At 51.4% G+C, this 27269-nt stretch overlaps 2 protein-coding genes and 1 long non-coding RNA gene across 4 annotated transcripts in view; 1 reads left to right on the forward strand and 2 right to left on the reverse strand.

Annotated features, from left to right (window-relative positions):
- Window positions 1-21097, forward strand: part of Nos2 (nitric oxide synthase 2) — a 35887-nt gene extending 14790 nt beyond the window's left edge. The window contains 21 exon segments of one of the 2 annotated variants that reach the window (NM_012611.3): window positions 23-114; window positions 902-1043; window positions 1142-1281; window positions 2917-3091; window positions 3176-3277; window positions 5701-5895; window positions 6263-6345; window positions 6614-6758; window positions 6844-6948; window positions 8547-8596; window positions 8853-9027; window positions 9751-9883; window positions 10919-10997; window positions 11619-11800; window positions 12766-12929; window positions 14508-14715; window positions 15520-15607; window positions 15980-16101; window positions 17397-17545; window positions 18348-18542; window positions 20523-20780. In NM_012611.3, coding sequence (NP_036743.3) covers window positions 23-114; window positions 902-1043; window positions 1142-1281; window positions 2917-3091; window positions 3176-3277; window positions 5701-5895; window positions 6263-6345; window positions 6614-6758; window positions 6844-6948; window positions 8547-8596; window positions 8853-9027; window positions 9751-9883; window positions 10919-10997; window positions 11619-11800; window positions 12766-12929; window positions 14508-14715; window positions 15520-15607; window positions 15980-16101; window positions 17397-17545; window positions 18348-18542; window positions 20523-20621 — 2823 coding nt within the window. In that variant the 3' untranslated portion in view covers window positions 20622-20780. 2 annotated transcript variants of the gene reach the window in all.
- On the reverse strand, window positions 20523-21094 carry LOC106736471 (antisense transcript of iNOS gene). Its single transcript, NR_133655.1, has one exon. It is a non-coding gene; the product is annotated as an antisense transcript of iNOS gene (long non-coding RNA).
- Window positions 21098-23851: 2754 nt separating the features above from the next.
- Lgals5 (galectin 5) lies at window positions 23852-27013 on the reverse strand. Its single transcript, NM_012976.2, is given in 4 exon segments — window positions 23852-24396; window positions 26384-26546; window positions 26693-26781; window positions 26941-27013. Coding segments are annotated over 4 exon segments (438 nt in total). The 5' UTR covers window positions 26980-27013; the 3' UTR covers window positions 23852-24249.
- Between the last annotated feature and the right edge of the window lie 256 nt (window positions 27014-27269).

A 27269-nucleotide genomic window follows, 5' to 3' on the forward strand; every position in this document is an offset into this window, starting at 1 on the left:
GTTTTGGGTGGGCCCCGTGTAGGTCTTCGATGCCCGGAGCTGTAGCACTGCATCAGAAATGTTCCAGCATATCTGCAGACACATACTTTACGCCACTAACAGTGGCAACATCAGGTGAGGCACCTTTCCCAGCTGTGCTGGGCCCATCCTACCGCTCTCAGGCAGAAGAGGCTGGAGAGCACAGGAGAGGGGCCCCTGGTTCCGGGAGAAACTAAGGAGAGAGAAAAGAGGAAGGCTTAGCTTCTCTGGGTTGTGGAATGGTGAGAGCAGCCTCCTCCCCATTAGCTTCTGTCATAGGCCCAGCTCTTTCCCCACCCCCTTCTAACTTAGGGCTGTTATACCCTTAGAAAGCCATTTCTAGCAGGCCATGGTGACACAGGCCTGTTATCCAAGCACTTGGAAAGGTGGAAGCAGGAGGGTCAAGAGTTCAAAGCCATCCTTGGACACATAGCACATTCAAGGCTAGCCTAGGCTCCAAAACAAAGAACATTTTTTTTTAAGTTGTGCATGGTGGTACATAACAGCAGTTTCAGCAGTGGATAGGCTGAAGCAGGAGGATTCAGCACAGGACTAGGCCAGGAGCTGGGGAAAAGGAGGTGACAGGGTGGGATACAGAGGTGACTGAGACCCTAGAATGCAGCTCCATCCAGCTGCAAACCTATGATGTACAGCCACCAGTGGTGAGAGCCGGGGATGTGGAAGGGACATGAGGCTTCCCAGAGTGGTGGCCAGGCCCTTGTTGGTCTTGATGGTTAAGAAGAAGCTGGCAGGAGGAAGGGGCAGATGATTTCAGGGTTATTGGGGTGTGGGGAAGAGTGGAAGGAGACTGGCTGGGAATCCCTGCCCCACTCACCCCAATCAGGGACTGTTGGTAAACGACTATGTTCTTGTTCTGGGGAAGGTCGGCCATTACTGTGTTCCCCCAGCGGAGCGATGGGAAGCATGACTTCCGGATCTGGAATTCCCAGCTCATCCGGTACGCTGGCTACCAGATGCCCGATGGCACCATCAGAGGGGATCCTGCCACCTTGGAGTTCACCCAGGTACTGATCTAGCTTCTGATGGGTCCCTCTGGGCAGGGGACCTTGAGCAAATTCAGGGCCTGGACCTGCGGACTTAACTGGGCTCCTCTATCCCTCAGTTGTGCATCGACCTGGGCTGGAAGCCCCGCTATGGCCGCTTCGATGTGCTGCCTCTGGTCCTGCAGGCTCACGGTCAAGATCCAGAGGTCTTTGAAATCCCTCCTGATCTTGTGCTGGAGGTGACCATGGAGCATCCCAAGTAAGTCACAAGAGGGTACAGGTCATACGCATGCAAGCCCAGTCTGGGCAGTGCCCAGAGGACGGATGTCGCAAGGCCTCTTTGCCCTCTGCAGCAGCCCTGGCCTTTCCTCTCCAGTTCCAGCCTTATGAGGAAGTGCTGATTACTGAGGGAGCAGCAGCCTAGCAAACAGGGTTCTGGGAGAGTGGGAGGCAGTGACTTAAGGAGAGCCCCTGAGCTTCTATCTGAGCAGAGCATGATTTTTGCTCACCTCCCAACGACTTCCTAATTCTTTTCTTTCATTTATTTAGTGTGTGTGCACAGGTGTGTATGTGAATGTGCGTACGTGAGTGTGTGCCTGCATGTGTGCATGTGTGTGGTATGTGAGGTATGCATGGTATGTTTATGATCATGCGTGCGTGCGTGTGTGCATGCATGCGTGCGTGTTCAGAAGTCTGTTGCAGGAGTCAGTCAATTTGCTCCTACTATATGGGTCCTAGAGATTGAACCCAGTTTCTCAGGCATGGTAGCTAAGTCCCCTTACCTGCTGAGCCATCTCGATGGCCTCCTCCCAGCTTTCTTAGGAAAAGATCGTCCCTCCCGGACAGAGGAAGTGCAGGGCCACAATGACTTTAAGAGTGCAGCTGATTGAAGCTCTGCAAAAAGCCTCCATATATGGAGATGTAGTAGCAGGTCCTGGGCTGACGGCTCTTGTCCTTTGAACACACTGAACTCAGACCTGGCTCAGGACCTCTGCTCCTCCTCTACCTGATATGTCCTTTCCTCGGAATTTTCAAGGATCCAGTTTTCCCATCTAAAGGCGTTCCCTATGTCATCTGAGAACTCTCTCCTGATTTACCCGTCTTCAACCCCATACCACACTTCATTTCTCATTTTCTTGCTGGTCTATTCGCTTGCCCCTCTATAGTCTATGGTCTCTAGTCTGGATGCTGGGCTGCAACTTTGGGAGTAGACTCTTACTTTTCATTAGTGTGACCCTCATTATCTACAAAGTGCAGGGCACATAGTAGGTGCTTAATTATAGGTATTCGTAGAATGTCTAACTATCCAGTGATTGATACTGTTTGCAGTAATCCCATGCATTTGTTGTTGTTATTGGCTCTGTGTCGAGGATGGGGATGCTGAGGGGCTAAAAGCACCTTAGTCAGTGCTTGAACGCCGGCTGTCTGGTGCCAGCATTCTTAGCTGCTGTGCTATGTTGGAGTCTCAGTAAATACCTGACCCATTTTCATGAATGACTGAGTAAAGAGATGTCTTCTATAATGAGTGCCCCTTGGTACTCCCTGTTATGTCTCCTGGTGGGGTGACAGAGATGCTGTCTCCAAAAGGACTCTGCTGTGGCTCAGTTGAGCATGGGTGCTTAGCATGTTTGAGCCCTAGCTTTGATCACCAGCACCGCATTAACCCAGTCTGGATGACACATGCCTAGAACTCCAGCACTTGGGAGATAGAGTCAGGAGGATCAAAAGTTCAAGGCCATCCTCAGAGACATAAAATCAAGACCCTATCTCAAAAAGCAGAGAGAAGGATTTGACTTCTTTGGTAGACCCTTTTACTGAAGTTAACTACTTTTTGACTGGGAAAAGAGGGCAAAATAGATGACCCTAACTGCAGCTGACTCTGCCTCTCTGCCAGGTACGAGTGGTTCCAGGAGCTCGGGCTGAAGTGGTATGCGCTGCCTGCCGTGGCCAACATGCTCCTGGAGGTGGGTGGCCTCGAGTTCCCAGCCTGCCCCTTCAATGGTTGGTACATGGGCACCGAGATTGGAGTCCGAGACTTCTGTGACACACAGCGCTACAACATCCTGGAGGTGACGAGGGGTTACCCAGCTGGAGGGTCTGGGAGGGGGATCCCCTCCAAAACCTGCCTCACCCTCATCACTTGGCTTCTACAGGAAGTGGGCAGGAGGATGGGCCTGGAGACCCACACACTGGCCTCCCTCTGGAAAGACCGGGCTGTCACCGAGATCAATGCAGCTGTGCTCCATAGTTTTCAGGTATGCCAGGAGTCTCGGTTGACACATCTACGCCTGTCATAGTTGTCATCATCTGCTCGCTCCTGAGCTTGTCCCGTTCAGATATCCAAGGGCATTTTATATGTGCACAGGCAGTACCTGGCTTGTGATGGTTCCACTTGGGAATTTCTTACTTTACAAGGGTGTGAGGGCACTGTGAATCCAGAGCAACTCTCCTTGGGTGTTTTAAACTTTTTTTTAACCTTTTACATATATATATATATACATATGTATATGCATATGTATATACATATATATGTATATATATATATTTCATTTTATTTTATGTGTATGGGTGTTTAGCCTGCACCACATGTGTGCAGTACCTGGCCAGAAGAGGGCATCAAATCCTCTAGGACTGGAGTTGGAGAGGATTGTGAGCCCCCATGTGGTTGCTGAGAATCAAACCCAGATCCTCCGGAAGAGCAGTCAGTGCTCTTACCCACTGAGCCATCCTTCCAGCCCCCTACTTGGCTTCGTTGTTGTTTGGGATCTTGATTTCTCTCTAACCCCACTTTTGCTTTTTATTATGAGACAAGGTTACCCAGGTTGGCCTTCAATCACTCTGCTGTTTAGGCAGACCTTAAACCCTAGTCAGCCTCCAGAGTATCTGTGCTTATAGGCCTGAATGGCTAACTGCATAGGGATTTTTAATTTCAATCTTTCCTGGACTAACAATGGTGGCTGCGTGCTCTCTTGAAGCTGCTGGCTGCAGCCAGCAGCCTCAGCCAGCTGTGGCAGCCACAAGGACTAGAAACTGACACTGCAGTGTGCTGTGTAGTCAAGCTACGCTGGTTGGGAGGCAAGATGCTTTATCAGGAAGACTTGGGAAGGAGTCTCATGTACCCCAGGCTAGCCTCAAACTCACTGTGTGACTTATGACCTTCTTGCCTGCCCCCAGAGTGCTGAGATTACAGGTGTGAGCTACCACATCTGAGTCGTTGGTTTTTGAACATGGTACTAGGCATCAGACCTCCAGGGCTCGGTGCATGCTAGGCCAGCATTCCACCCGCTGAGCTGCACCCTAGTTCCCATTCTGTGTATTCTTGACTGAGAATACTTTCATCTTGTGATGGCCCCATCAGCATGGAGCCCTGTCATAAGTCAAGGAGCAGCTGTATATGACATTTAAAGTGTGGTTCTACTCATGAGCCTGACATCAGGGGGCAGCTGCCAACCTTGGCCACCTCTCCTCTGGGCCTATCCTAGGCGTTAGGCTTTCCCCTGTGTCCCTCCCAAGCAGTGTGCCTCCCTCACACATCCCAGGAGGCCTTGTGAAAATGCCGATTTCCTTCAACCTCCCCAAGAGGCTTGCTGTTTGCTGACAATACATGGAGACCATCTCTCCTTTGCCCCACGGCCTTCCTCAGTACCCAACAGATAGACAGGAGCAGGTAGAAACCCATTGAGCTCATAAGATGCTTCACTGTTGGATCTCTCCTTCTACTGTGTGAATTCCTGGGATGAAACTCAGGTCGGGCCTGGTGACAAACGCCTTTACCCACTGAGCCCTCCCCCCAGGTCATAAATATATTTCTCTTGGTTGAATGGATCTCCAGACTTTGGTAGGATAGGTGCTTTGACTGGATTGTTCCAGGCTAGTTTAGACTTCATGGCCTCTAGGTTTTAGGATGTGGATGACCTGTCTCCCCTACACTCTGATCCGCATTGTCCCCACGGATGACTCTGGTGGTTTTGTGTTCGCTTGTTTTGGAGACTGAATCTCTTGTAGCCCAGGCTGGCCTGGAACTCTCTATATAGCTGAGGGTGGCCTTGAACTCCTGATCCTCATCCTGTACCACCAGAGCGCTGCTGAGGTTACAGCTGTGTAGGGCTTCACGCATGCCAGGCAAGCACCCCACCAAGTGAGCCTCCTTTGAGTTTGTATTTTCTTTACCTTAAACAAGATGGCGCAGTGTGGGTTGCCCACACCTGAGGCTCTCTGTCTCCTGGCAAACCATGGAGACAGGTTGGTGTGAATTTCTGGATGCTGAGCTGTTGGCAATGGTCCTCATCCTTCCTGATGCTGTGACGCTTTAATACAGTTCCTCATGCTGCGGGGACCCCAACCATAAAATTATTTTTGTTGCAACTTCATAACTATAATCTTGCCACTGTCTGAGTCATAGTGTAAAGGTCTGAAATGCAGGATACCTGATAAGTGACCCCCAAGGGAGTTGAAGACCCATAAGTTGAGAACCTGGGAACCTCTCATGCGATGAGGGCTGGCCGCCTTCTGAGTGGCTGTGGTGATGGCCTGGGTCTCTAAGTCTGTGTGCCTTTCTGAGCAGTGAGAAGACTAGAGGCAGGGGCAGAGCCATTGTGTAGACCACCGGCGCTCCGTCGCAGTGACTCGCCGCTCTCCCCCGCTGCCTTATCTCATCCCACTCCATCTTCTCCTTCAGAAGCAGAATGTGACCATCATGGACCACCACACAGCCTCAGAGTCCTTCATGAAGCACATGCAGAATGAGTACCGGGCCCGAGGAGGCTGCCCTGCAGACTGGATTTGGCTGGTCCCTCCGGTGTCCGGGAGCATCACCCCTGTGTTCCACCAGGAGATGTTGAACTACGTCCTATCTCCATTCTACTACTACCAGGTCAGGGACGACCCTGCCGCCCTCCCCATCTTGTAGCTCAGCTGTGGAGGCTCTGCAGTGTGATGACCCAGGGTTGTACACGCCAGCTGAGTGCCACCTTGTGCTCTCTAAGGTGCCCAGATTAGACTGTACATTGTCTAGTGTACACAATAAAAAGATACTAAAAGCAGGCGGGCCTCTACCCACGACTGTGGCCATGACAAGCGAAGCCAAGTGCCCACTGCTTGTGACTGATGTGGGGCCCAGGAAGCACTAGCCTTGGTGGGATGGACCTCCATGAGTCCAGTAGAGGGTCCTCCGTCTCTTCAGCATTCCCCTACCCAAGCCCAGCCAGAACCCCACCCTCAACTCTCCTTCTTTTCTGCAGATCGAGCCCTGGAAGACCCACATCTGGCAGGATGAGAAGCTGAGGCCCAGGAGGAGAGAGATCCGGTTCACAGTCTTGGTGAAGTACGTGAAAGTGGGCATGTCCCTCTGTCCCTGCTGTGTCCCTTTTACTGAGGCAGCCTTCCTGACTCCACCATGAGGGGCAAGGCATACGGAGAGTGGCCTTTATGGTGTTGGCTACCAGAACTCTAGACACCAATTCTGAGACTGGTGTCCTGTAGTTCCGAACTTGCCAAAGAGACCGAGTCAGGATGCACAGGGGCTGCCAGGCCAGTGCTCCATCTCTTCTGGAGGCTAACTCAGCTGGCCCTGTGTCTGTTTATTCCCACAGAGCGGTGTTCTTTGCTTCTGTGCTAATGCGGAAGGTCATGGCTTCCCGCGTCAGAGCCACAGTCCTCTTTGCTACTGAGACAGGAAAGTCGGAAGCGCTAGCCAGGGACCTGGCTGCCTTGTTCAGCTACGCCTTCAACACCAAGGTACCCTCTTAGGTGGAAGGAGCTTGGGGTGAGTGTAAGGGACCCCCTGGGAGCTGAGGGCTGACATCCATGGTGTGCCACACAGGTTGTCTGCATGGAACAGTATAAGGCAAACACCTTGGAAGAGGAACAACTACTGCTGGTGGTGACAAGCACATTTGGCAATGGAGACTGCCCCAGCAATGGGCAGGTAGGTAGCAGGGACACTGCTCATCTGGGGGCAGAGGGGCTTAGGAGGACCAAGAAAAGGGCCCAGGGGACTCGGTGTGACCTGGAATTACTCGGGCCACTCTGGGTCCTTAAGCCATTTCCCCATTGGCACACAGGGCTTTCCTGTGACTTGACCAACTCTTCTTTATATATGTCAGATTACTTGAGGTGATTAATTACATTTATTTATTTATGTTTCCTTTGTGTGCATACACACGCCCCACAGCTTGCATGTGGAGGTTAGAGGACAACCTGTAGGAGACAATTCTTACCTTCCATAATGTGAGTCCCTGAGGTTTTCAGGCTTGGTGGCACTTTTACGTCCTGAGCCATCACTGCAGCCAAAACCTACTTTAAAATAAAATTCAAAAATTCTTATTTAACTGGGTATAGTGATGTGCACTTGTAATCCCAGCACTTGGCAGCAGAGGCAGGAGGATCCCAAATGTGGGCCCAGCCTGGACTCCATAGGAAATCTTGTCTCAAATTCCCCTTCAACAGGGATTCATATTTAGGGGCTGGAGAGATGGCTCAGCAGTTAAGATGGGTTGCTTCACATCCAAAAGACCACAGTTCAGCCCCAGCACCCACATCAGATGGTTCTCAGTCTCCTGTAACTTCAGCTCCAGGGACTCCAACATTGTCTCCTGGCCTCCCTGGGCACCCACACTCCCTGCATAGACGCACTCTCTGACACAAATCTTTTGTTAAAGGGAATTTATATTTTTTAAAAAATGTATTGAGGCTGAACAGAGGGCTCAGCAGTTAAGATCACTGACTGCTCTTCCAGAGGTCCTGAGTTCAATTTCCAGCAACCACATGGTGGCTCACAACTATCTGTAATGGGATCTGATGCTCTCTTCTGGTGTGTTGAAGACAGCTACAGTGTACATACATATGTAAAATAATAAATCTTTAAACAACAGCAACACAAAAGAAACAAACAAACAAACAAGCATTTCATTCACAAGGAAACAAACATTTCATTCAAACAAACAAACATTTCATTCACAAAGGAAAAAGGGGACAAACATAAGAATTTTACCTAGCTGGCCTCACACAGGCCTACTTAGCCTTGTGCTTTGAACAGAGGCAAGTATGAGCAAGATGTTAAGGCTTGGTTTGCACCAATTTGAGTTCGACTCCCTACTGTTGGAGGGATGAAAAGGCCATCAAAAGAAAGACCATGAGAAGAGATTACACAAGGCTTAGCTTCCTACAGTGTGATGGGGCCCACGCTGCCTGAGACAGTTTCCTGGAAAACCAACGTTATTTTAGAGAATCTGTTGTTTCTAGCAACTTCCAAGCAAGAAGCAAGGGTCATATTCTTTTTGAGGAACCTTGTGTTCTTCCAGAGCTAAGTGGGAACACCAGGGTCTTCCACTGAGGGGCAGGGCCTCCGTGAGCTGGTTCAGCCGGAGTGAGGGGCGATCTGGACTTGCCCAGCGGCTTTCTCCCTGGGATCTGGATTCTTTGCCTGCTCAGTGAGGCCAGTATTTAGACACACCACCACAGTAAAGGAAAACTGTGGTTTTATGGTTCCTGGCCTGAGAACTCTGGTTCCTTTGTCTTTTGTAGACTCTGAAGAAATCTCTGTTCATGATGAAAGAACTCGGGCATACCTTCAGGTAAGGCACTCTCCCCTATCCCTGCCTCCTGGGTCAGCCTGGGATCAGACCAAGGAACTGGGTATGCACAGGATGTCTCCTCAGAGATGTCCAGGGGCAGACAGAGTCCTGGTCTGAGGTTTGTCTTCTGAGAGGGTTGAGGATCAAGACATAGAAACCGAGTCCCTCCTGCGGGTTTGGGGCCTAGAGTCCATTGTTCACACCATGGGCACGGCTGCCAGGTGTCCTGAGCCTCTGTGTGTGTCCTCCTTGGCAGGTATGCGGTATTTGGCCTGGGCTCCAGCATGTACCCTCAGTTCTGTGCCTTTGCTCATGACATCGACCAGAAACTGTCTCACCTGGGAGCCTCCCAGCTTGCCCCAACCGGAGAAGGGGACGAACTCAGCGGGCAGGAGGACGCCTTCCGCAGCTGGGCTGTGCAAACCTTCCGGGTCAGTTCTAGTCAGACAGGCCGTAGTGCACTCATGCCAAACTTGTGTGGGTCCAGTGTCCCGGGTGTCATGACCTCTGTCAGGTGTAGGGTGGGGGGATGGGCCCGAACCACAGATCAAAGCTGCTTCCCCAACCCCCACCCCCACCCCCACCAAGAAGAAGGTCACTCCAGTGTATTGCTTCATGTGGGAGAGAGTAGTGATCAGTCCCCTTGCCATGACCTTATGACCCCAGGGCTCTTCCTAGTGATAGACTTGTCCACCTCACAACAGTGAGGTAGATCTTCCTTCGGTCTCTCAGCTCTGCAGAGGAAGGGACACAGGACACTGCTGAGCTCTGTGACCTAATGTTATCATCTCAAATCTTTACTCTCTGGGTTCCTCCCTGACAGTGAGGGGAGTTTTAACACTGAAGTGAGTGGACAGCAATGGGAAGCCCAGCAGACCTGGTTCCAAGACTCAGGCCTCCTCCATGAGCTTTTCTATGAGGATAGGGAAGCCCCAGACCTCCCTCACTCAGTGAGAAGGGATAACCATATGATGACAACTTTACTATCCATTACAGTATCCATAACCACTGTGTGCCAAGCATGAGATTCTCTGAGCTTCTCCAGCCCCTTCAGAGGACACACTGAGGTGTTCTATGACACATCCGTTCAGTATTTGACCCATGGTGAGGGGTAGTGACGGTGATGATGAATGCCATTCTTCCTAACTTTCCAGGCAGCCTGTGAGACGTTCGATGTTCGAAGCAAACATTGCATTCAGATCCCGAAACGCTACACTTCCAACGCAACATGGGAGCCAGAGCAGTACAAGCTCACCCAGAGCCCAGAGCCTCTAGACCTCAACAAAGGTACCAGCCCCTCCCACCCTACAGCTCTTTCCTGCGGGAGTTGGGGCTATTTGAGCTCTGAACCAATAGTCAAAGAATCCACCATGCCCTTCTGAATAAAGGCAGTCCCCTGCAACTCCCAGGCATCTGTCTCCCTGGCTACAGAGCCTAGGCTCTGTGGGAGAGCCGGTCAGGAGCCCTGGGAGAGTAGTATTGAGCACGGGAAACCAGCATCAGTGGGTGGGTGGTGGAGACAACTCTGATAGGCACTGTGCCAGCCTCTTGACCACATGAACTGGCCTGTGACACTTGTCCTGGCACTTGACCTGTGACAAATCCAGAGAACTTAACGTTCACAGAAACAAAGCAAGTGTGACAGCATGGGTGGGGGGTTGGATTAAGTCTTCCAAAGGGAGCAACAAGCCATGAAGGAGGCTTCTGAGGTGATTCAGGGCGACAGTGAGTGGCTCAGCTCTGCCCACCCTGGGAGACATACTCAGTTTCCTGAGGCCAGACATCATAAATGTGTCTATGTTTTAGGATATGCCCAGCTTTATCCCTGTTCTCCTGTAAACCACACAGCTGTCCTGAGTCTTCTGTATTTTAATATCTAAGTTGAATCTCCCGGCACTTCCCAGCCACGAAGGCGCTGTTCATCGAGGGCCCTTTTGACTATCTAGTTTTAGTTACTGGTTTTTTGTTTGTTTTGTTTTGTTCTCTTCTTTTTTGTGTATATCTGGAGGCAGGCAGCTGAGACAGGGTCTCATGTAGCCCAGGCTGGACTCAAACTTGCTATGTGGCCAAGAATGGCTTTGAACTCCTGATCTTCCTGCTTCCACCTCCAAAGTGCTGGGATTACAGACCCAAGTCACCACCTCTTGCCAGGCCCAGGGTCTTTACTTGGGATCTAAAAATAATGGGGAAAGGAAACAAATCTAGCAGGCCCTGTCTCAGGACACCAAGGGCAAAGGTAGCATGCAGGGATGCTCAGCCCAGCATATGGGGTTTCCCCCAGCACAGCATAGGGGCTCTGACCATCTCTGTCTGTCTCCTCAGCTCTCAGCAGCATCCACGCCAAGAACGTGTTCACCATGAGGCTGAAATCCCTCCAGAATCTGCAGAGTGAGAAGTCCAGGTAAGGATGGGCTGGTACACAGGATTGCTCTGGAATGCACAAAGAACCAGAGACAGTCAGTCTGTAGGCGGGGAGGGAGACAGGCCCCCCAAGGGGATCACTGTGGGGACCACCTTCTCTGCTAGTCTGTGCCTTTGTCTGGTTTGGAAGCTGGATGTCTGCCTCACTGGCCCTTCCTCCTCTCTGAACTCTCAGACCAGGGGACACGCAGAGCATCTGAGTCTTCAGGCCTTTTGTGGTTGTTAGGCAAGGGTGGGGATTTCCCAGCCAGGTGGAGGAGGGTTGTGAGCGATCCGATCCGTGATTTTATCTGCATGGTCCCTCCTCTCCTTTCCTCCTATCCTGGGGGAAAGTAGCCTCAGTTCCAGTGAGAACAGGATTTGTTTTGGAGATAAAGAAGGGCTACCTCTAGTGTCCACACACTCTGAACGAGATGCTCCTTGTGGCAAAAATGTGGCCAAGTGCTCCATGATACCCACACTTCTAGGGAAGGCTGTAGCCAAACTCCTCTGGGAAACTCTGGAGCACTGAGGGGCTGTCTTGTCACTAACCGGCTGGTGGCAGGAGAACACTTTTCCTGGGGAAGCCCACACTCACCCATGACTCCCTTTTCTTCTGTAGCCGCACCACCCTCCTTGTTCAACTCACCTTCGAGGGCAGCCGAGGCCCCAGCTACCTACCTGGGGAACACCTGGGGATTTTCCCAGGCAACCAGACGGGCCTGGTGCAAGGGATCTTGGAGCGAGTTGTGGATTGTTCTTCGCCAGACCAAACTGTGTGCCTGGAGGTTCTAGATGAGAGTGGTGAGTTCCTGGGCCCAGACAAAACAAACCTCTATCCCCTCACTACCATCCCTGAGGACTGGGCTCCTGACTGTCCTGAGCTACTCCCATCCCAGCTTATGGGAAAAGCTTCCTGGCCTTCAGTGGTAGTGATGCCTCCCCCTAGCCTTGGAGGAGGCATTGGAGAAGCAAAACCTGGCTCTGTCCACCACTGTCAGGGAGAAAGGGAGTCAGCCTGAAGCTTAGAGACAAAAGACCCTAGGCCTCCTTGGGGCTGTAAGAATACAGATGTGATCCAGACGAGATGCATTAATAATAAAGCCCTGTCTCTGAAGGAGGCGAGGGGAGAGGAGAGGGGTGAAAAGCAATGTGCTAACATGCACTAAATACCTGTGGACCTGGGAACGGGCACTGTGCCAGCAACTTCCCAAATGTGGCTTCTGCTCAATGCTAATGCCAGTCCAGACTGTATCATCACGTCTGATTCTCAAAGAAGCAGCTGGAGGTCACAGGATTCAGATGCTCAGCTGGGAAGTGGAAGCCAAAGTTCACACCCGGGTCACTTCCTGACTCTCCCATGCTGTCCTGAAACCAGTCACCTCAATTTACACTGATCTGTTTACCTAGAGCCTCTTGCTTCGAAACCCCAGGAGACTGTGGCCATAAACCTCTCTCTAACCAGCCCCTGGGGACTCGGTCTCCAGTGGACTTAGTCACTAAGTTTGAGATTCATCTGGGGGCGTCAGAGACTCGAGTATGGGCCACAGGAGGATGTGCTTTGTCTGTCAGGACAAAGTCAGTATGGGTGGAGGGAGTTGTTCAGCTATGCTGGCAGCCCCGTCTCATTCCGCACCAGCTCCCGATCTTCACTCTCTTTGGAACCAAGATGTCAGTCATCCCTCCCTTGCAGGTGGAGGATAGGAGTCGTCTGAGAGACCCAAGGAGGGCCTTTCCTCACCTTGACACCTTTCTTCCTTCCAATTCAGGCAGCTACTGGGTCAAAGACAAGAGGCTTCCCCCCTGCTCACTCAGGCAAGCCCTCACCTACTTCCTGGACATCACTACCCCTCCCACCCAGCTGCAGCTCCACAAGCTGGCCCGCTTTGCCACGGAAGAGACGCACAGGCAGAGGTTGGAGGCCTTGTGTCAGGTAAGGGTCTGGCTGGTGGATGACACACGGACATTTCATAGAGTGGAAGGAACCCAGAGCTGAGTTCAACCTTTGAGACCATCCTCCTGAGTCCCTAGGTGTGCCTTGTCTGTGTCTGGTGACAGCCAGGCCTTGTCTGCTGCCTCATCTCTTGTACACAGTAGTACTGGGTGAATGAGTCTCTCTGGAGTCAGCATGACGTAACCTGTGTTTGTTACATGTCCCGATTCTGTGACTTAAGGCAAGACAGAAGAAACTTAAGGAAAGGAGGGTTCATTTTGGTTCATGAGAGTCCAGTCCATCATGGTGGGGTGTCAGGATGGCAGGAGTGTGAGTGGCAGGTCACATTGCTTCTGGAATGAGGAGGCAAGAAAGGTGGATGCTAATGTCCCCCTCACTTCCCCTTGTCATTTAGTCTAAAGTCCCACCCATAGGAATTCAGGGTGGGTCTTTCCCAGTTAAACCTTTAGAAACACCTTCACTGAGGTGCGTTTCCATGGTGATCCTAAATCCAGTCAAGTTCACAGGGAAGAGTAGCCATCAGTAGCCAAAGTACACTTCCTTGGAATCTGACTAGAGGGGCCAGCCTCTATGGACGGCCTTTGTCTTCCCAAGTGTGGAAAAACTTGATGGTTGGTAAATGGGTGTGCAGGCAGGTGGGGAGTTGAGGTAGTGAGTTGCTGGGGTGATGCATTAAGTCCTTTGCAACTTCCAAGTCCGTGTCTTGGTAAGAGGTTCTGGATACCAAGTCACCGGACACAATGTCACTGTCTCCACAATCCTGTGTGAATGGCTGCATCTGCCTCACTCCACAAGGACTAGGGTTAAGTGAGGAGGGACACCTGGCTGTGATCTCAACCCAGATCCAACTGGTTCCAAGTCACAGTTTAATAGAGAATTTAGCCCAGCTGGATAGGGTGGCCATGCCTGTGATCCCAGCACACAGGAGACTGAAGGCAGGAGGATAGTGAGTTAGAGACCAGTCTGGGCCAGCAATGAGTTCAAGGCCAACCTGAGATATGCAGGAAGACCGTGGCTATACATCCTACGTCCAGAGAAAGAGGGTATGGAGCCCTGCCTGTGAGCTGCTGGTGTTGGGGATGTTTCTGTGTTTTGACTTTTGTCTTTGTTTTATGGGTATTTAAGGTTTCCCTCAGACATCCACACATGCCAGGCAAGTGCTCTACCACTGAGACAAACTCTTGTCTCTTCTCTTACTTTTTATTCAGATTCTTGGTCCCACCAAGTTAGCTAAGCTTGTTCTCCATTCCATCTGTAGCCCCTGCTGGCCTTAAACTAGGAATCCTCCTGTCTCAGCCTTTCAACTGTTGGGGCTGCAATCCTGCCCCACTGTCATCTTAATCCCACCCATAGTAGAGTTCTAGGCACAAATGAGAAATTCCACTAGCTGCCCCAGATCCAGGCTTCCCACCCAATGTAGTGCCCTCAGCACCCTGGACAGCGCCCAATGGCCACATTTGTTGAAGGAATGGATGGATGGATATTGGCTGGGGTGGAGGGGTCCTTCTCCCACACATGGCAGGTCTCCCAATCCCTCACACTGCCCTTGCCTTTCAGCCCTCAGAGTACAACGATTGGAAGTTCAGCAACAACCCCACGTTCCTGGAGGTGCTGGAAGAGTTCCCATCATTGCGTGTGCCTGCTGCCTTCCTGCTGTCGCAGCTCCCCATTCTGAAGCCCCGCTACTACTCCATCAGCTCCTCCCAGGACCACACCCCCTCGGAGGTCCACCTCACTGTGGCTGTGGTCACCTATCGCACCCGAGGTGAGACAGGCAGACTCCGGTGTTCTAACTGCTGTAGCTGAGCTCTGTTTGAGGTGGAAGGGCTGGGAAGCCTCCACATCTCCAAGATCTCTCTCCTTTATAAATACTGGACAGAGCCTATGTCTGTCCATCCTCACTGGCCATACCTCACCACTGAATGGGAGAGGGGATGTGGGTGAGCCCTGAGAAGGCTGGTTCATGCAGAATAAAACCAAAGAACTATTCCAGTTGCTAAAGGCCTCCGTACAAGTCAGGCCATGGGGAAGTGAATGTGACCCAGAGGAAACTGGTGTACCCACAAGCCCAGGAAAGGCTTCTGGGGAAGACTGGGATGGCAGAGCAGATAGGGGGCGGGGAAGACCACCCTTCACCTAGAGTCCTTGTTGAATGGTCTCTTTCATGAGGACACTCAGCAATGGTTGGCCCTGGGAGATCATTTCATACTGCTGTGGGCTGCTGTGGGCAGAGCCTTAGTTTGGAGAGGGGATGCTGGGAGGGTCCCTAGACAAACACTTGGGAGATGCTCTAGCTTAAGATTGGGGAGCCTGAGCAGGAACTGAGTCCACCATGACTTAAGTCACCTGCTCCATTATGTCTCTGTGACTCAGTTTCTACAATGGTAAAGGGGCAATTGCTCACCAGGTCCCCTACTGCCTTCCCTGACCATGTAGACAGTTGGGAGAGAAGGTAACTCCTCATTCAGGAACCAACCACCCAACAGGGCTTGGCACTGTAGGGAGAACACCCAGCTGGGTTGCATGAAGGCCACAGGGCTTGTTAGTCAGGCCTGTGTTATCCTTGCAGATGGTCAGGGTCCCCTGCACCATGGCGTCTGCAGCACTTGGATCAATAACCTGAAGCCCGAAGACCCAGTGCCCTGCTTTGTGCGGAGGTAAGCGCCCACCCGGAGCCCTTCAGTGCCCCTGCACCCAGGATCCTGCAGTGCAAGTGAAGGGTCTAAGACTGAGTCTTCCCTTGGCCTGTGAAGGTTTGGGGTAATTCCTTGTCCCCCCATTTTGCCATCTGGCTGTAAGGTGTAGTGGAGTCCATGGCAAGGGTACAGTGATGCTGTGGTGGGATCCAGAGACCGGCTTGGTGTGGAGAGATGCTATGCCAGGGACAGGAAGATAAAGCTGTACACAGGCCTTGGGAATCAGCGTTTCCCTCGACCACCACCCCACAGGAACCCAGGTCCCCAGTCCTATCCTGCATGTGCTTCTGGCTTGATATCTAAAGACCAGGGTCTTCTTTTGTCTCCCTGCAGTGTCAGTGGCTTCCAGCTCCCTGAGGACCCCTCCCAGCCCTGCATCCTCATTGGGCCCGGTACAGGCATTGCCCCCTTCCGAAGTTTCTGGCAGCAGCGGCTCCATGACTCTCAGCACAGAGGTACAGCTCTCAATAGGAAGGGGGTGTGCCCGTCACCTCAATCGATCTGATTATTACTTGGGCACATCAGATTATTATGCCATATCCCATAATTAGGTACACAGATTTGGAGCGTTTGTGCCCATCTCCATGTCTCCTTGTTAATTTTTAATGAATCTAGAGAGCCATGTGTGTCCTGGTGCACGTGTGGAGGTCACAGGCCAACTTGCTTCTCTTTTTCCAGGAATCACATTCAGCTTGTCAGGCATGACCGCAAGCACCTCTCCCTGCTGAGCCCGTTTTGCTGTTGGTGTCGTCCATTAAATAACAGAGTAATAAGCCCATGTAGAGGTTCCCAGAATTAAGGGGGATGAGAGTAACAGATTTTAGATGAAGACATTTTCTTTTCCTTTGAGAAATAGCTGGGAAGGATGGACAGCTCTGTCTGGAATCCTCCGGATGAAGCTTTTCTGGAAGGAACTTAGCAATGTTTGACCTTCAAGACCCTGAACGTGAAGTCCAGCACAGCTAATAGCATCAGGACGTTGTTGTGATTTCCTGGATGCCTGAGGCCTCGGCACCTGCATTTAGTGTAGCAGCTGTGTCAGGGGAGATGATTTTCACAAAAGAAGGCCACACGTGTCTGATATTTCACTAAAAGAATGTCCTTAGCATGTTACACACACACACACACACACACACACACACACACACACACACACACACATACCTATATGTATTTGGGACAAGGCCTTGCTCTTGTAGCCCTGGCTGGACTGAAAGCTCCCCATATAGACAAGGCTGGCCTCTAATTTGCAGCAATCAATCCTCCTGCCTCTGCTTCCCACGAACTGTCTATAATGCTATTTTACAATGAAGAAGTAAAATTAAAATGCTATATGCTAAATAAAAGAAAGGGTAATGTGTGGGCATAATCAGAACTGTTACTGAACCTTTTTCCCCCCCGAACCGTGTTTTTTTGTTTTATATATTCTTTTTTAAGATTTATTTTATGTATATGAGCACACTAGCTGTCTCCAGTCACACCAGCAGAGGGCATCAGATCCCATTACAGATGATTGTGAGCCACCATGTGGTTGCTGAGAATTGAACTCAGTGCTCTTAACTACTGGAAGAACAGTCAGTGCTCTTAACTACTGAGTCATCTCCCAGCCCCTGAACTGTGTTTTTTAAGAGTGCCTCCATTAGGTTTAAAATGGGGACAATGCCAGAACAGAACCTACTCATTGGGTACCTGGTGGTCACGGGGTGCCCTCTAGTGGCCATTTGGTAACTGCAACCTTCTGGTTTTCAAGGGCTCAAAGGAGGCCGCATGACCTTGGTGTTTGGGTGCAGGCACCCAGAGGAGGACCACCTCTATCAGGAAGAAATGCAGGAGATGGTCCGCAAGGGAGTGTTGTTCCAGGTGCACACAGGCTACTCCCGGCTGCCCGGAAAACCCAAGGTGAGAGCAAGCTGGCAGAGTGTGCCTGATGGCTACTGCCCAGGCCTATATGGCCCTTCCTCTTCAAGCCTTCCCCTCTGTTCCACAGTGAAGACAGATGCACAGCGTCAGGGAGATAGGAAGAGCACTAAGATAATATACAAAACTCACTGTAGTTTAATCTTCACAGCGCAGCCACCTGCAGGCGCCCAGCAGCTCTGGGATGCAGGGCTGTGCTAGGAGGTGTGATGTAGGCTGGCTTTAGCTCACTCAGCAAGACTGGAAGGTGGTACTGATCCCACCAGGGCCCTCCTGTGGGCATGCTCCTCCAGGGGCATGAACAATGCATTCAGACTCTCCATTCAGAACTGTGTGAACATTCCCCGAAGACCCCTTTGCGCCCTATGACTGGACCACTGGTCACCTTATGTAAAAACAAAAACTGAAAAACAAAAACAAACAAAAAATCCAGACTCCCAACCGACTGCAGGACCTTCTTTATAAGGGGGGGAAGGTTGGAGCCTATATCCAAGCCACAAACCAGACCTGGGACTGATCCACACTGGGAAGCCTCCTCTCTCAGGGATGTAGGTGGGCAGACCTCAGAGCTCTGGGCAGAGCTGTAAGTTTGATGTCTCTGAAGTGCGGTGAACTCAGGGAAGTTCTGTGGGCCCCATTGGTCAGGAGGACAGGATGCTTGTGTATCCTGAGCTGAGTTCCTAACGGAACCCCTCAATGGTCCTCTTCCCTCCCCATGGCCAGTGTGCCCGACCACAGTGACATCAGCATCCAGGGCTGGTCTCACCATGTCCTCTGCTTACAGGTCTACGTTCAAGACATCCTGCAGAAAGAGCTGGCCGACGAGGTGTTCAGCGTGCTCCACGGGGAGCAGGGCCACCTCTATGTTTGTGGCGATGTGCGCATGGCTCGGGATGTGGCTACCACTTTGAAGAAGCTGGTGGCCGCCAAGCTGAACTTGAGTGAGGAGCAGGTTGAGGATTACTTCTTCCAGCTCAAGGTATGGGAACTGGGGTGGGACCCTCGAGAGGGGAGTAGGCCAAGGTCACATGCCGTTGGAACCAGGACCAGAGCAGCAGAACCGGGGGAGGGGTGTCCTGAGACCCTCTGCAACACTGCGGAAACGGGGCTAGCTGGCCTCTGGGGTCTAGACTTTGCCTCCCACAGTGGTTGCCAGCTAGCTGAGAAGTCAGGCCAGTGTGCTCCACTTCCCTATCTGTGGAACGAAAGTCGCAGTGTCTGCCCCTCACACTCCTGCACAAACGCCCAGAGATAGAGCAGGCTGCAGAGGCCTGTCCCCACGGGGAACACGGTTATTTATAATTGACTGCTGGCTGGGTGCCTTCAGTTCTCCCAGGAAGGACTCTAGGTAGCAGGACCTGCCTTGTGTCAGGTGCTCACCAATGATTGACCTGTGACCTCTCCTTCTGCCCTTCTGAGGGCTGTATGAGGGATGGGTGACTGTTAGTTCATTGTTGCAGATGGATGGGGCCCTGGTGCCCCAACAGTGGATGTGAGAGACCAGGCACATGGCCTCTCTCTCCTTCTCCCTCTCTCTGTCTCTCTGGTTCCTAAACCTGCCTTTATGGCTTGCAGTTATGCTCCACATTTATATCAGGCGCCTACTATGTGTTAGAGGTAAGAAGCAGTTAACACAACGGGTGGGCAGTGTGTCAGTATCACGATAGATTCCCGAGCACACCTGCAATGTCAGCACTGGTAAGGTTGAGGCCCAAGGGTTCTGAGTTGGAGGTTGTCTCTTGGTTTCATACTCGGTGCAAAGCTGGCCTGGGTTCCATGAGATCCTGTCTCAAAAGTACAAAAGCAAAAGGCCTACCTAAGCGGAGCTTACATTCTGGCAGAGTTGATTAAAATCAAGCACATGGGATGTGTGCTGCTTTGGTTAAGAATTACGTAGAGCAGCAGCTCAGAGCTGGGGTTGTTCGTGGTTTAATAAAGACATTTGGGGAAGGGGTCACTGGGCTGTGACATTTGAGAAAATAGCTGAAGGTAAGGAAGAAGCCTTGTGCACACTGGAGACAGAGGTCCGGACTATCCTGCAGGGCAGCAGCATGTACAAAGGTCCTGGGGTGCAGACTATTCAGACACCTGTGGTGCAAGGGCATCGTGGGTGCTTCCCAAAATATGTTCAGTCCTTGCCAGGTGTGATCATGGGTGTTTGACATCATTACCAAAGGGCTGTTAGGAGAAGGTGGGGCAGAGGCAGTGCACACCTGTCAGTCCTAAGGCTGTGGGGAACCTGAGGCAGGAGAGTAGCAAGTTCAAGTCAGTATGGACTACCTAGGGCTGCAGAAATGCAGAAATGCATACCTGTAACTTCAGCTCCAGGGGGTCTGATACCCCAGGGTACAGCACTCATGTATGCGTGTAAACACACATGCACATGCACTCGCACACACACATGAAACTAGCATTCAGGAGGCAGTGGCAGGAAATAAACCCCTTTATTTTTTATTTATTTTAAGAGAGAATAAGTGCCAGGGGTATAGCTCAGGCCTTGTCAGATTTTATTTCTAGTACCAAGGGGGGAAAGATTCCAAGGCCAGGTCATTTGATACACATGTCGGCTCCACAAATAGCAACAGGTGTCTTTACTGTAAGATTTCTCTCGGAGCCCTCAGCCCGCTGCTGTGTGCTCTGATTTCAAGACCTGGAGAGAGGGTGGCATGCAGAGCCCGCCCTGCACATGCTGATGTCAAAGCTCACATTGGATGTGGGATGAGCTCTAGGCAGGCAGTGGGACCACCGTCCATCCATGAAGAGGCTAAGGTGGGCCACACACAGGGGATTGGAGAAACCAAACCCGGGCATAGTGGCAGCAATCCAGACACAAGGCTAGGGAGCGCCTGTGTCACCAGGAAGCTGTTGCAGCCCCAGGGTTTTGTCCCAGCCTAGACATGATAACTGGGAGGTGGCTGGGCCAGCAGGGTGACACTGTGAACTCTGTTTCCCCTCATAGAGCCAGAAACGTTATCATGAGGATATCTTCGGTGCGGTCTTTTCCTATGGAGCAAAAAAGGGCAACACCTTGGAGGAGCCCAAAGGCACAAGACTCTGACACCCAGAAGAGTTACAGCATCTGGCCCTAAATAAAATGACAGTGAGGGGTTTGGAGAGACAGAAGTGCGATCCCCCCCAAACCCCTCACATCATCTCCCCTCCTCTACCCTACCAAGTAGTATTGTACTATTGTGGACTACTGAATCTCTCTCCTCTCCCCCGTCCCCTATTCTCCCTTCCCTCCCGTTTTCTCTGCCCCTCCCCCACATTCTCTTTCCTTTGCCTCATACTTCCTCAGAGCTGAGAGCAGAGGAAAATGAACCACCCGACTGAAGCACTTTGGGTGACCACCAGGAGGCGCCATCCCGCTGCTCTAATATTTAGCTGCATTGTGTACAGATATTTATACTTTGTATTTAAGAAAACATACCTTCGTCCACTCCCAACGACCGCTTGGCCCTTCCGTGTATAATTCCTTGATGAAGATATTTATATAAAATGCATTTTATTTTAATAAAATGAGTGTTTGATCAAGTTTTGCAGCGAAAGCATTCTCGAGTCCTCTATGGGCTGGGGTTGGTGGGTGCCACAGTCTGGACAGCGATGCTCCCACGAGGGAGCATGCTCACCAGGTCCCCAGGGGACAGCAGATGAGGTTTGCGTTTGTCTGAAGCCATGTAGTCATGCAAAGTGGCCCAGATCAGAAGCCGGAGCTGGTGCTTCACACTCAAGGCACCTTCTGCAGGGTGTGGTCATACCTGGGCTTCTTCGTGAGAGCCACGGTTGCCTGAAGACCTCGCCCCTCACCCTAGCTTATGAAGTGATGTGCTTGGGCGCTGAGGATGCAGCTCAGTTGGCAAAGTGTTTGCCTAGCATACGCAAAGCCCTGATTTGGATCCCACGCACTGAGTAACCATAGGCAACAGTGGCACTCGCTTGGAGTGGCCAGCACTTAGGAGGTGGAGGCAGGAGGATTTAAAGTCTAAGATCATAGACCTCAATACAGCTACATAATGACTTTGAGACCATCTGAAAAAGAGAGAAAGTATTGGCTGTGTCCCGTGACCTGTTTGATGAGAGTTTAGCCAGTCATGATCTGGTATCTTGGTAGGACAGGTTTAGTTCTCTGCAGGTGACACCTTGCTGTGGTGGGCACCACCATCCTCACCTGCTGTGGAGGCCATGAGCTCCTGTTTGCACCAGCCAGCACAGCTCCGTACCAGACAGCCCCATTGCTGGTCTCTGCCCTGCGCCAGCATAAGCTAGTTCTCTCTTCCCAGCTGCAACAGATGGGGCAGAAGAGGCAGGACCAAGGGGCCTAACAGCCTCTCATTGCCCATGGAAACCCCCTGCCCCTGGCAGTAATGCATCAACACTGTGACCTGTCCAGTCACTTGGGTCAGGGTTTCCCATGTGCTTAGGTACCCAGAGTCACCTGGGCAATCTTATTAAAATGTAGACTGGAGCCGGGGTGGGGGATGGCTCAGTTGGTGAAGTATCTGTTATGTGTTTGGTTCCCAGCACCCACACTAACAAAGCTAGTTGTGGGGTGTGTGTGTGTGTGTGTGTGTGTGTGTGTGTGTGTGTGTGATCCCAGGGCTGGGAAGGTAAAGACAGGCAGACCCCTGGAGCTCACTGGCCACAAGCCAAGTCAATCAGTGAGAGCTGGGTTCAATGAGAGTCCCTTTCTCAAAAGATAAGGTTGACAGAGATAATGGAAGACCCTCATCAGGGGTTGGGGGATGGGATAGCGGGGTTTCTAGAGGGGAATCTGGGAAAGGAGATAACATTTGAAATGTAAATTAAAAAATAAGACAGAAACCAAACAAACAAAAAAGGAAGACACTCAGGCTGGGTGGTGGTGACACACACCATTAACCCCAGCATTCTGGAGGCAGAAACAGGCAGATCTCAGAGTTTGTGGCCAGCTTGATCTACAGTGTGAGTTCCAGGGCAGCGGGGTCTACAGAGAGAAACCCTGTCTCGAAAAAAATAAAGATTCTTCTTCTCCATCTCTGTGCCCTTTCTCCCCCCAACCCCACCATGGCAACTCCCCTGGCCTCAATCTTTGAGGCCAGTGAACTTGCCTGAGAGCAGCTTCCCAATAAACCTGCTTTAATAAAATCTAAGAGAGAGAGAGAGAGAGAGAGAGAGAGAGAGAGAGAGAGAGAATTGGCCTATGACTACACAACTTCACACACATAAACCCATACATACACACCACACACACATACAAACTACACACATACATACTACACACATAATTCCACATACACATACATACCACACATACGAAGACACCACACCCTCAAATACATACACTATACATATACTCATATATACATATCATACATTCATACATACCACATACACATACATACCAAACACACAAACACCACATACATATATATACATACCCACATACATACACATCTTGTATACATACATACATATCACACACACCATACATAAACATACCACACAAATATCTCTCCTTCATTCACACACACACACACACACACACACACCATACATAAACACACCACACAAACATCTCTCTCTCTCTTTCTCTCTCTCTCTCTCGCTCTCTCTCGCTCTCTCTCGCTCTCTCTCTCTCTTTTACACACACACACACACACACACACACACACACACACACACACCACAGACATACACAGACTCTGGCTTAGTAGGTCTGGAAGGACCCACTGCTGCTTTTTCTTTCACTTGTGTTTTGTGTTTTGTGAGACAAGGTCACACTGTGTAATCCAGGCTGGTCTTGAACTTGCCATGCTCCTGCCTCAGCCTGCCAGGTGAACGACTGCATTTCTGACAAGCTCCCAGGTGTTGCTGATGATCTGAGGCCCCCACCCTGGTTCCTGAGGGATGGGAACCTCAATGAGTAACAGCATTCAGGGGTTCCTCATATGTTAGGTCTTCACCCCAATCTCCTCTGCTGGGGAGCCCACAGTAGGCCAGCTCCTCCTGACCCCATTACCTCACCTCCCTCCCAGCACAAGTTGCCAAGGCTCCCACCACCTCTGCCCAGCACCATCTCCACCTCAGGAGCATGGGTTGGTCCCTGGTTTACACCGAGGCTGGCATTCTTGTCAGAGACCCTGGGCCCCAGCCTACACCCAGTTATAACAGCACCTTGTGGAGTTTGGGAGGAGGGACCCCTGTAAGGAGGTGTGGGCAGACTTGTCTCCGCCCATTCCCTTTGGTAGGTTCTAGAATGTCTCCAGACCCATTCAGTAACCCAGCCATCTCATGTGTGTGTAGACAAGTGTTGATATTCTTTATTTTATGGGCATTGGGAAAGATTGGGGAAAAGTTAATGTGGACATTCTGGGTCAGTTGGAGGCCAGTGGGATGACATCAAGGTGGCCCTCCTGGAGGGGTGAAGGGAAAGGGTCAGAGAAAGGGGCAAACCCAGGGAGGTCACTTCCCTCAGAAGATGACTAGCTTGGGAGCAATGGCTGACACTGTGGGCTCACAGCCATGTGTCCCACAGCCCAGGACTCCCCCTTTGTGGAGGGTGTGAATTGGGAATGTCACCTTCCTGGAACTCCTGCCAATGAGGCTCTCTTTGATGACAGGATTTGGGGAGGCAGGGCTGAGACAGGGAGGAGGTGACAAGACTCAGGTAGGGTTCCTCAGCCTTCATCCCTAGGCCAGAGACCTTCCTAGGTCTCCATGTGTGTCAGCTGGATATCACCAGCCACCTCTAGAGTGTTGATATCCGGCAAGTTCATCATGCGGTGGCGGTATTCACAAATATGCTGACCGTCCACGGCCACCTTGAAGCAGTGACCTTCACATAAGATCCACACCTGGCAGAGACACCACAACAGGGCATTTGAGAATCCAGGCTGTGCCTTCTTCCCCGGGCTCTTCCCTTAGAAGCAAGTCTCAAACCTGGCCTTTAGACAGCCTGAATGCTCTGCCGTTTACTAGACAACAGCCTTCTCTTTGCCTAGTACATTCACACACGCTGTTCCCCACCCTGCAGACAGAGAAAAGTGCTGGCACCCCCTCCAACAACCTTCCATGCCCTTCACACCTCCTGACTCCCACCCATTCGCCCAACCATCTACTCAGACGGTGTCCCCACCCCCATCTCACTCTCTAGATGAACCCTAAGCCATTAGTGACAAGACTTGGCTCAGGCTGTCTGTGTCTCCAGTGTTCCCTGCCTGGTCTCCACCAAGCCATTTTCAATGAAACAACTGACACAAATGTTAAAGCTTGGGGTTGGGGATTTAGCTCAGTGGTAGAGCACTTGCCTAGCAAGCACAAGGCCCTGGGTTCGGTCCCCAGCTCCGGAAAAAAAAAGAAAACAAAACAAAACAAAACAAAACAAAACAAAAAAAAATGTTAAAGCTTCCTGACCCAGGGACACCGCTAACACTCATAACGCACTGTCTGAGCACCAGGCTAAGACATCACGCTATATGCGGTCACCGCCCAGAGTGTGCTGCAGATCCCATCACGTTCCCCTCCCGCTCTATGAGACTCAGTTTTATTAGCTCTGTGTTCTCATGAAACTAAAATCCAAGCTCGGGAGGCTGGAGAGGAGGCTCAACAGCTAAGAGCACCGTCTGCTCTCGCAGAGGGTTCATTTCCCACCACCCACATGAGAGCACACAACTATCTGTGACTCTAGTTTCAAGGGATCTGATGCCTTCTTCTGACCTCTGAGGGCCTCAGGCATGCGTGAGCATGGTATGCATCCCTGCTAAAAAACACTCGTACATTAAAAAAAAAAAAACCGAGCCAGGCAAGCTGCACGTCTGTTATTCATTCCAGCACTTGAAAGGCAGGAGGATTAGGAGTTCAAGGCCAGCTTTGAACATATAGCAAGTGTGAGGCAAGCCTGGGCTACATGTCTCGACAACAACAGTAACAAAATGCAAGCTCGTTTTATGACATTGCTCTGTGCTCTAAGTCTTGTGGCAGAGAATGCTGCCATTACATTTCCGGGGGCAGGGTCTCAGCATTGATTTTTCTTATTAAGCTCACTGGGTAATCTGTTGTCAGAACCAGGGTGGATAAGGTCTGCTCAGGGTCTCAGGCTTCCAAGCCTCAGTTCTACACCAGCTCTTCCTCCTCGGTGACACATGACAGCATAAGCAAGCGAGTGAATGGCAGTTCACCCTCGGCTTTGATCGGCACACACTGGGTGTGCGACCTCCTGCAGGTGAACCGTCCTTGTGAGCTTATCTGCCCCTCTATAGAATGCAGGAACAGCCAAGCCCCACAGTGCAGGGCTGTATGCTGCCCTCTTCAGGAAGCCAAGGCAGCATCAGAAGCTCAAGGTCAGCCTGGGCAACAGAGTGGGTTCAAGACTAAGCTAATTAAGACCCTGTCTCAAAATAGAAGGAAAGAAAGAAAAGGAAGGAAGGAAGAAATAAAAAGAAGAGAAGGCAGGGTTTGGAAGCGGGCATGGTGGCTGAGGCCTGTACTCTCAACAAGATCACCTGAGCTCCAGGCCAGACATCCTACAGAGTGAGCTGTAGGTAAGCCTGGGCTAACGTGAGTCCCTGCCTAAAACAAACAAACAAATGAATGAACGAGGGCTGGAGATTTAGCTCAGTGCTACTGTGCTCGCCTAGCATAAGGCTGTCTGCCCGTCCATCCCCAGAACAGGGGGAAGTGGGCACAGCACATACAAACCCTTCCTTTGCCCTTACCTTTCAGGACTCATGAAATAATACCAATCTGTACAACACCCTCTCTCCTTTGGGGTGCACACCCCAGGCATCTGCCTGTAGCCCATCACAGACCCCTGCAGCCTCCTCATGCACCCCAGCATCTTACTGAGAATCTCTGGCCACGACTGAAGGGCATACTCCCAGGCAGGCTTCGCTCTTCGGGCCCCCAGGAGTTGTTGATCTGAGTGTTTCGGACCACAACCTTCTCATTGAAACGGGGGTTCAGGTGGAAAGCAATGTCACCCCCACAGCGAAGGTTGATCTGGAACCTGGAATGGACAGTTCACTGGGACACTGTTTGGCTACTGAGCTCTGGGCTCGGCCCCTACCCATCACCCCAGGTGGCTCAGAGCCACAGGCTGGCCAGAACAACTCTGGGAGCCTCTGTTCTAGGAGCCCCAGGGGCCCTTCTTACCTCTTAGCATCTGACAAGACCACGCCTGATATGACGATGGACTTGGATGGGTAAAGCCCATTTGAGATGCTGGTGAAGAAAGGTACAGTCTGTTGGGAGGGTGAGAAGAGAGTATCTTCAGCTGGGCTGCAGCAACAGCAGGGGACTCGGCACAAGTGTCTAAGGATGCCAAAGACCCAGAGCAACTTCCCCTAGATGTGGCAATTAGCTCTTCCTGAATCACCCCACAACTGCATCCCACAACTCACTAGGTTCGGGTATGGAGGCTGGGTGCTGAAGGAAGACATCTCTTCTGTCTTGGGAGAACCAACGCTCTCTTCCTCACTTGCTGGACAGAACTCTGTACAGGGCGGGATTCAGGTAGGAAACAGAAACCACAGCTCCCTGGCATTGGCTCAACGGGGAGGAGCCAGGAATCAGTGGCTGAAGGAAGTGTCTAGAGAAAAGATAAAGGTGATGTCAGGGTGGAGGGCTGAAGGTGGGAGGACACTGGGTGCTCCCTGCGACACCTTGCCTTCCCCTTCCTGAGCTTTGCCCAACAAACCAGTCACTCGGCCAGCAGGAGTTTCTCCACAGC

This window comes from Rattus norvegicus, chromosome 10 (genome assembly GCF_036323735.1).
Source record: "Rattus norvegicus strain BN/NHsdMcwi chromosome 10, GRCr8, whole genome shotgun sequence".
Lineage (NCBI taxonomy): Eukaryota > Metazoa > Chordata > Mammalia > Rodentia > Muridae > Rattus > Rattus norvegicus.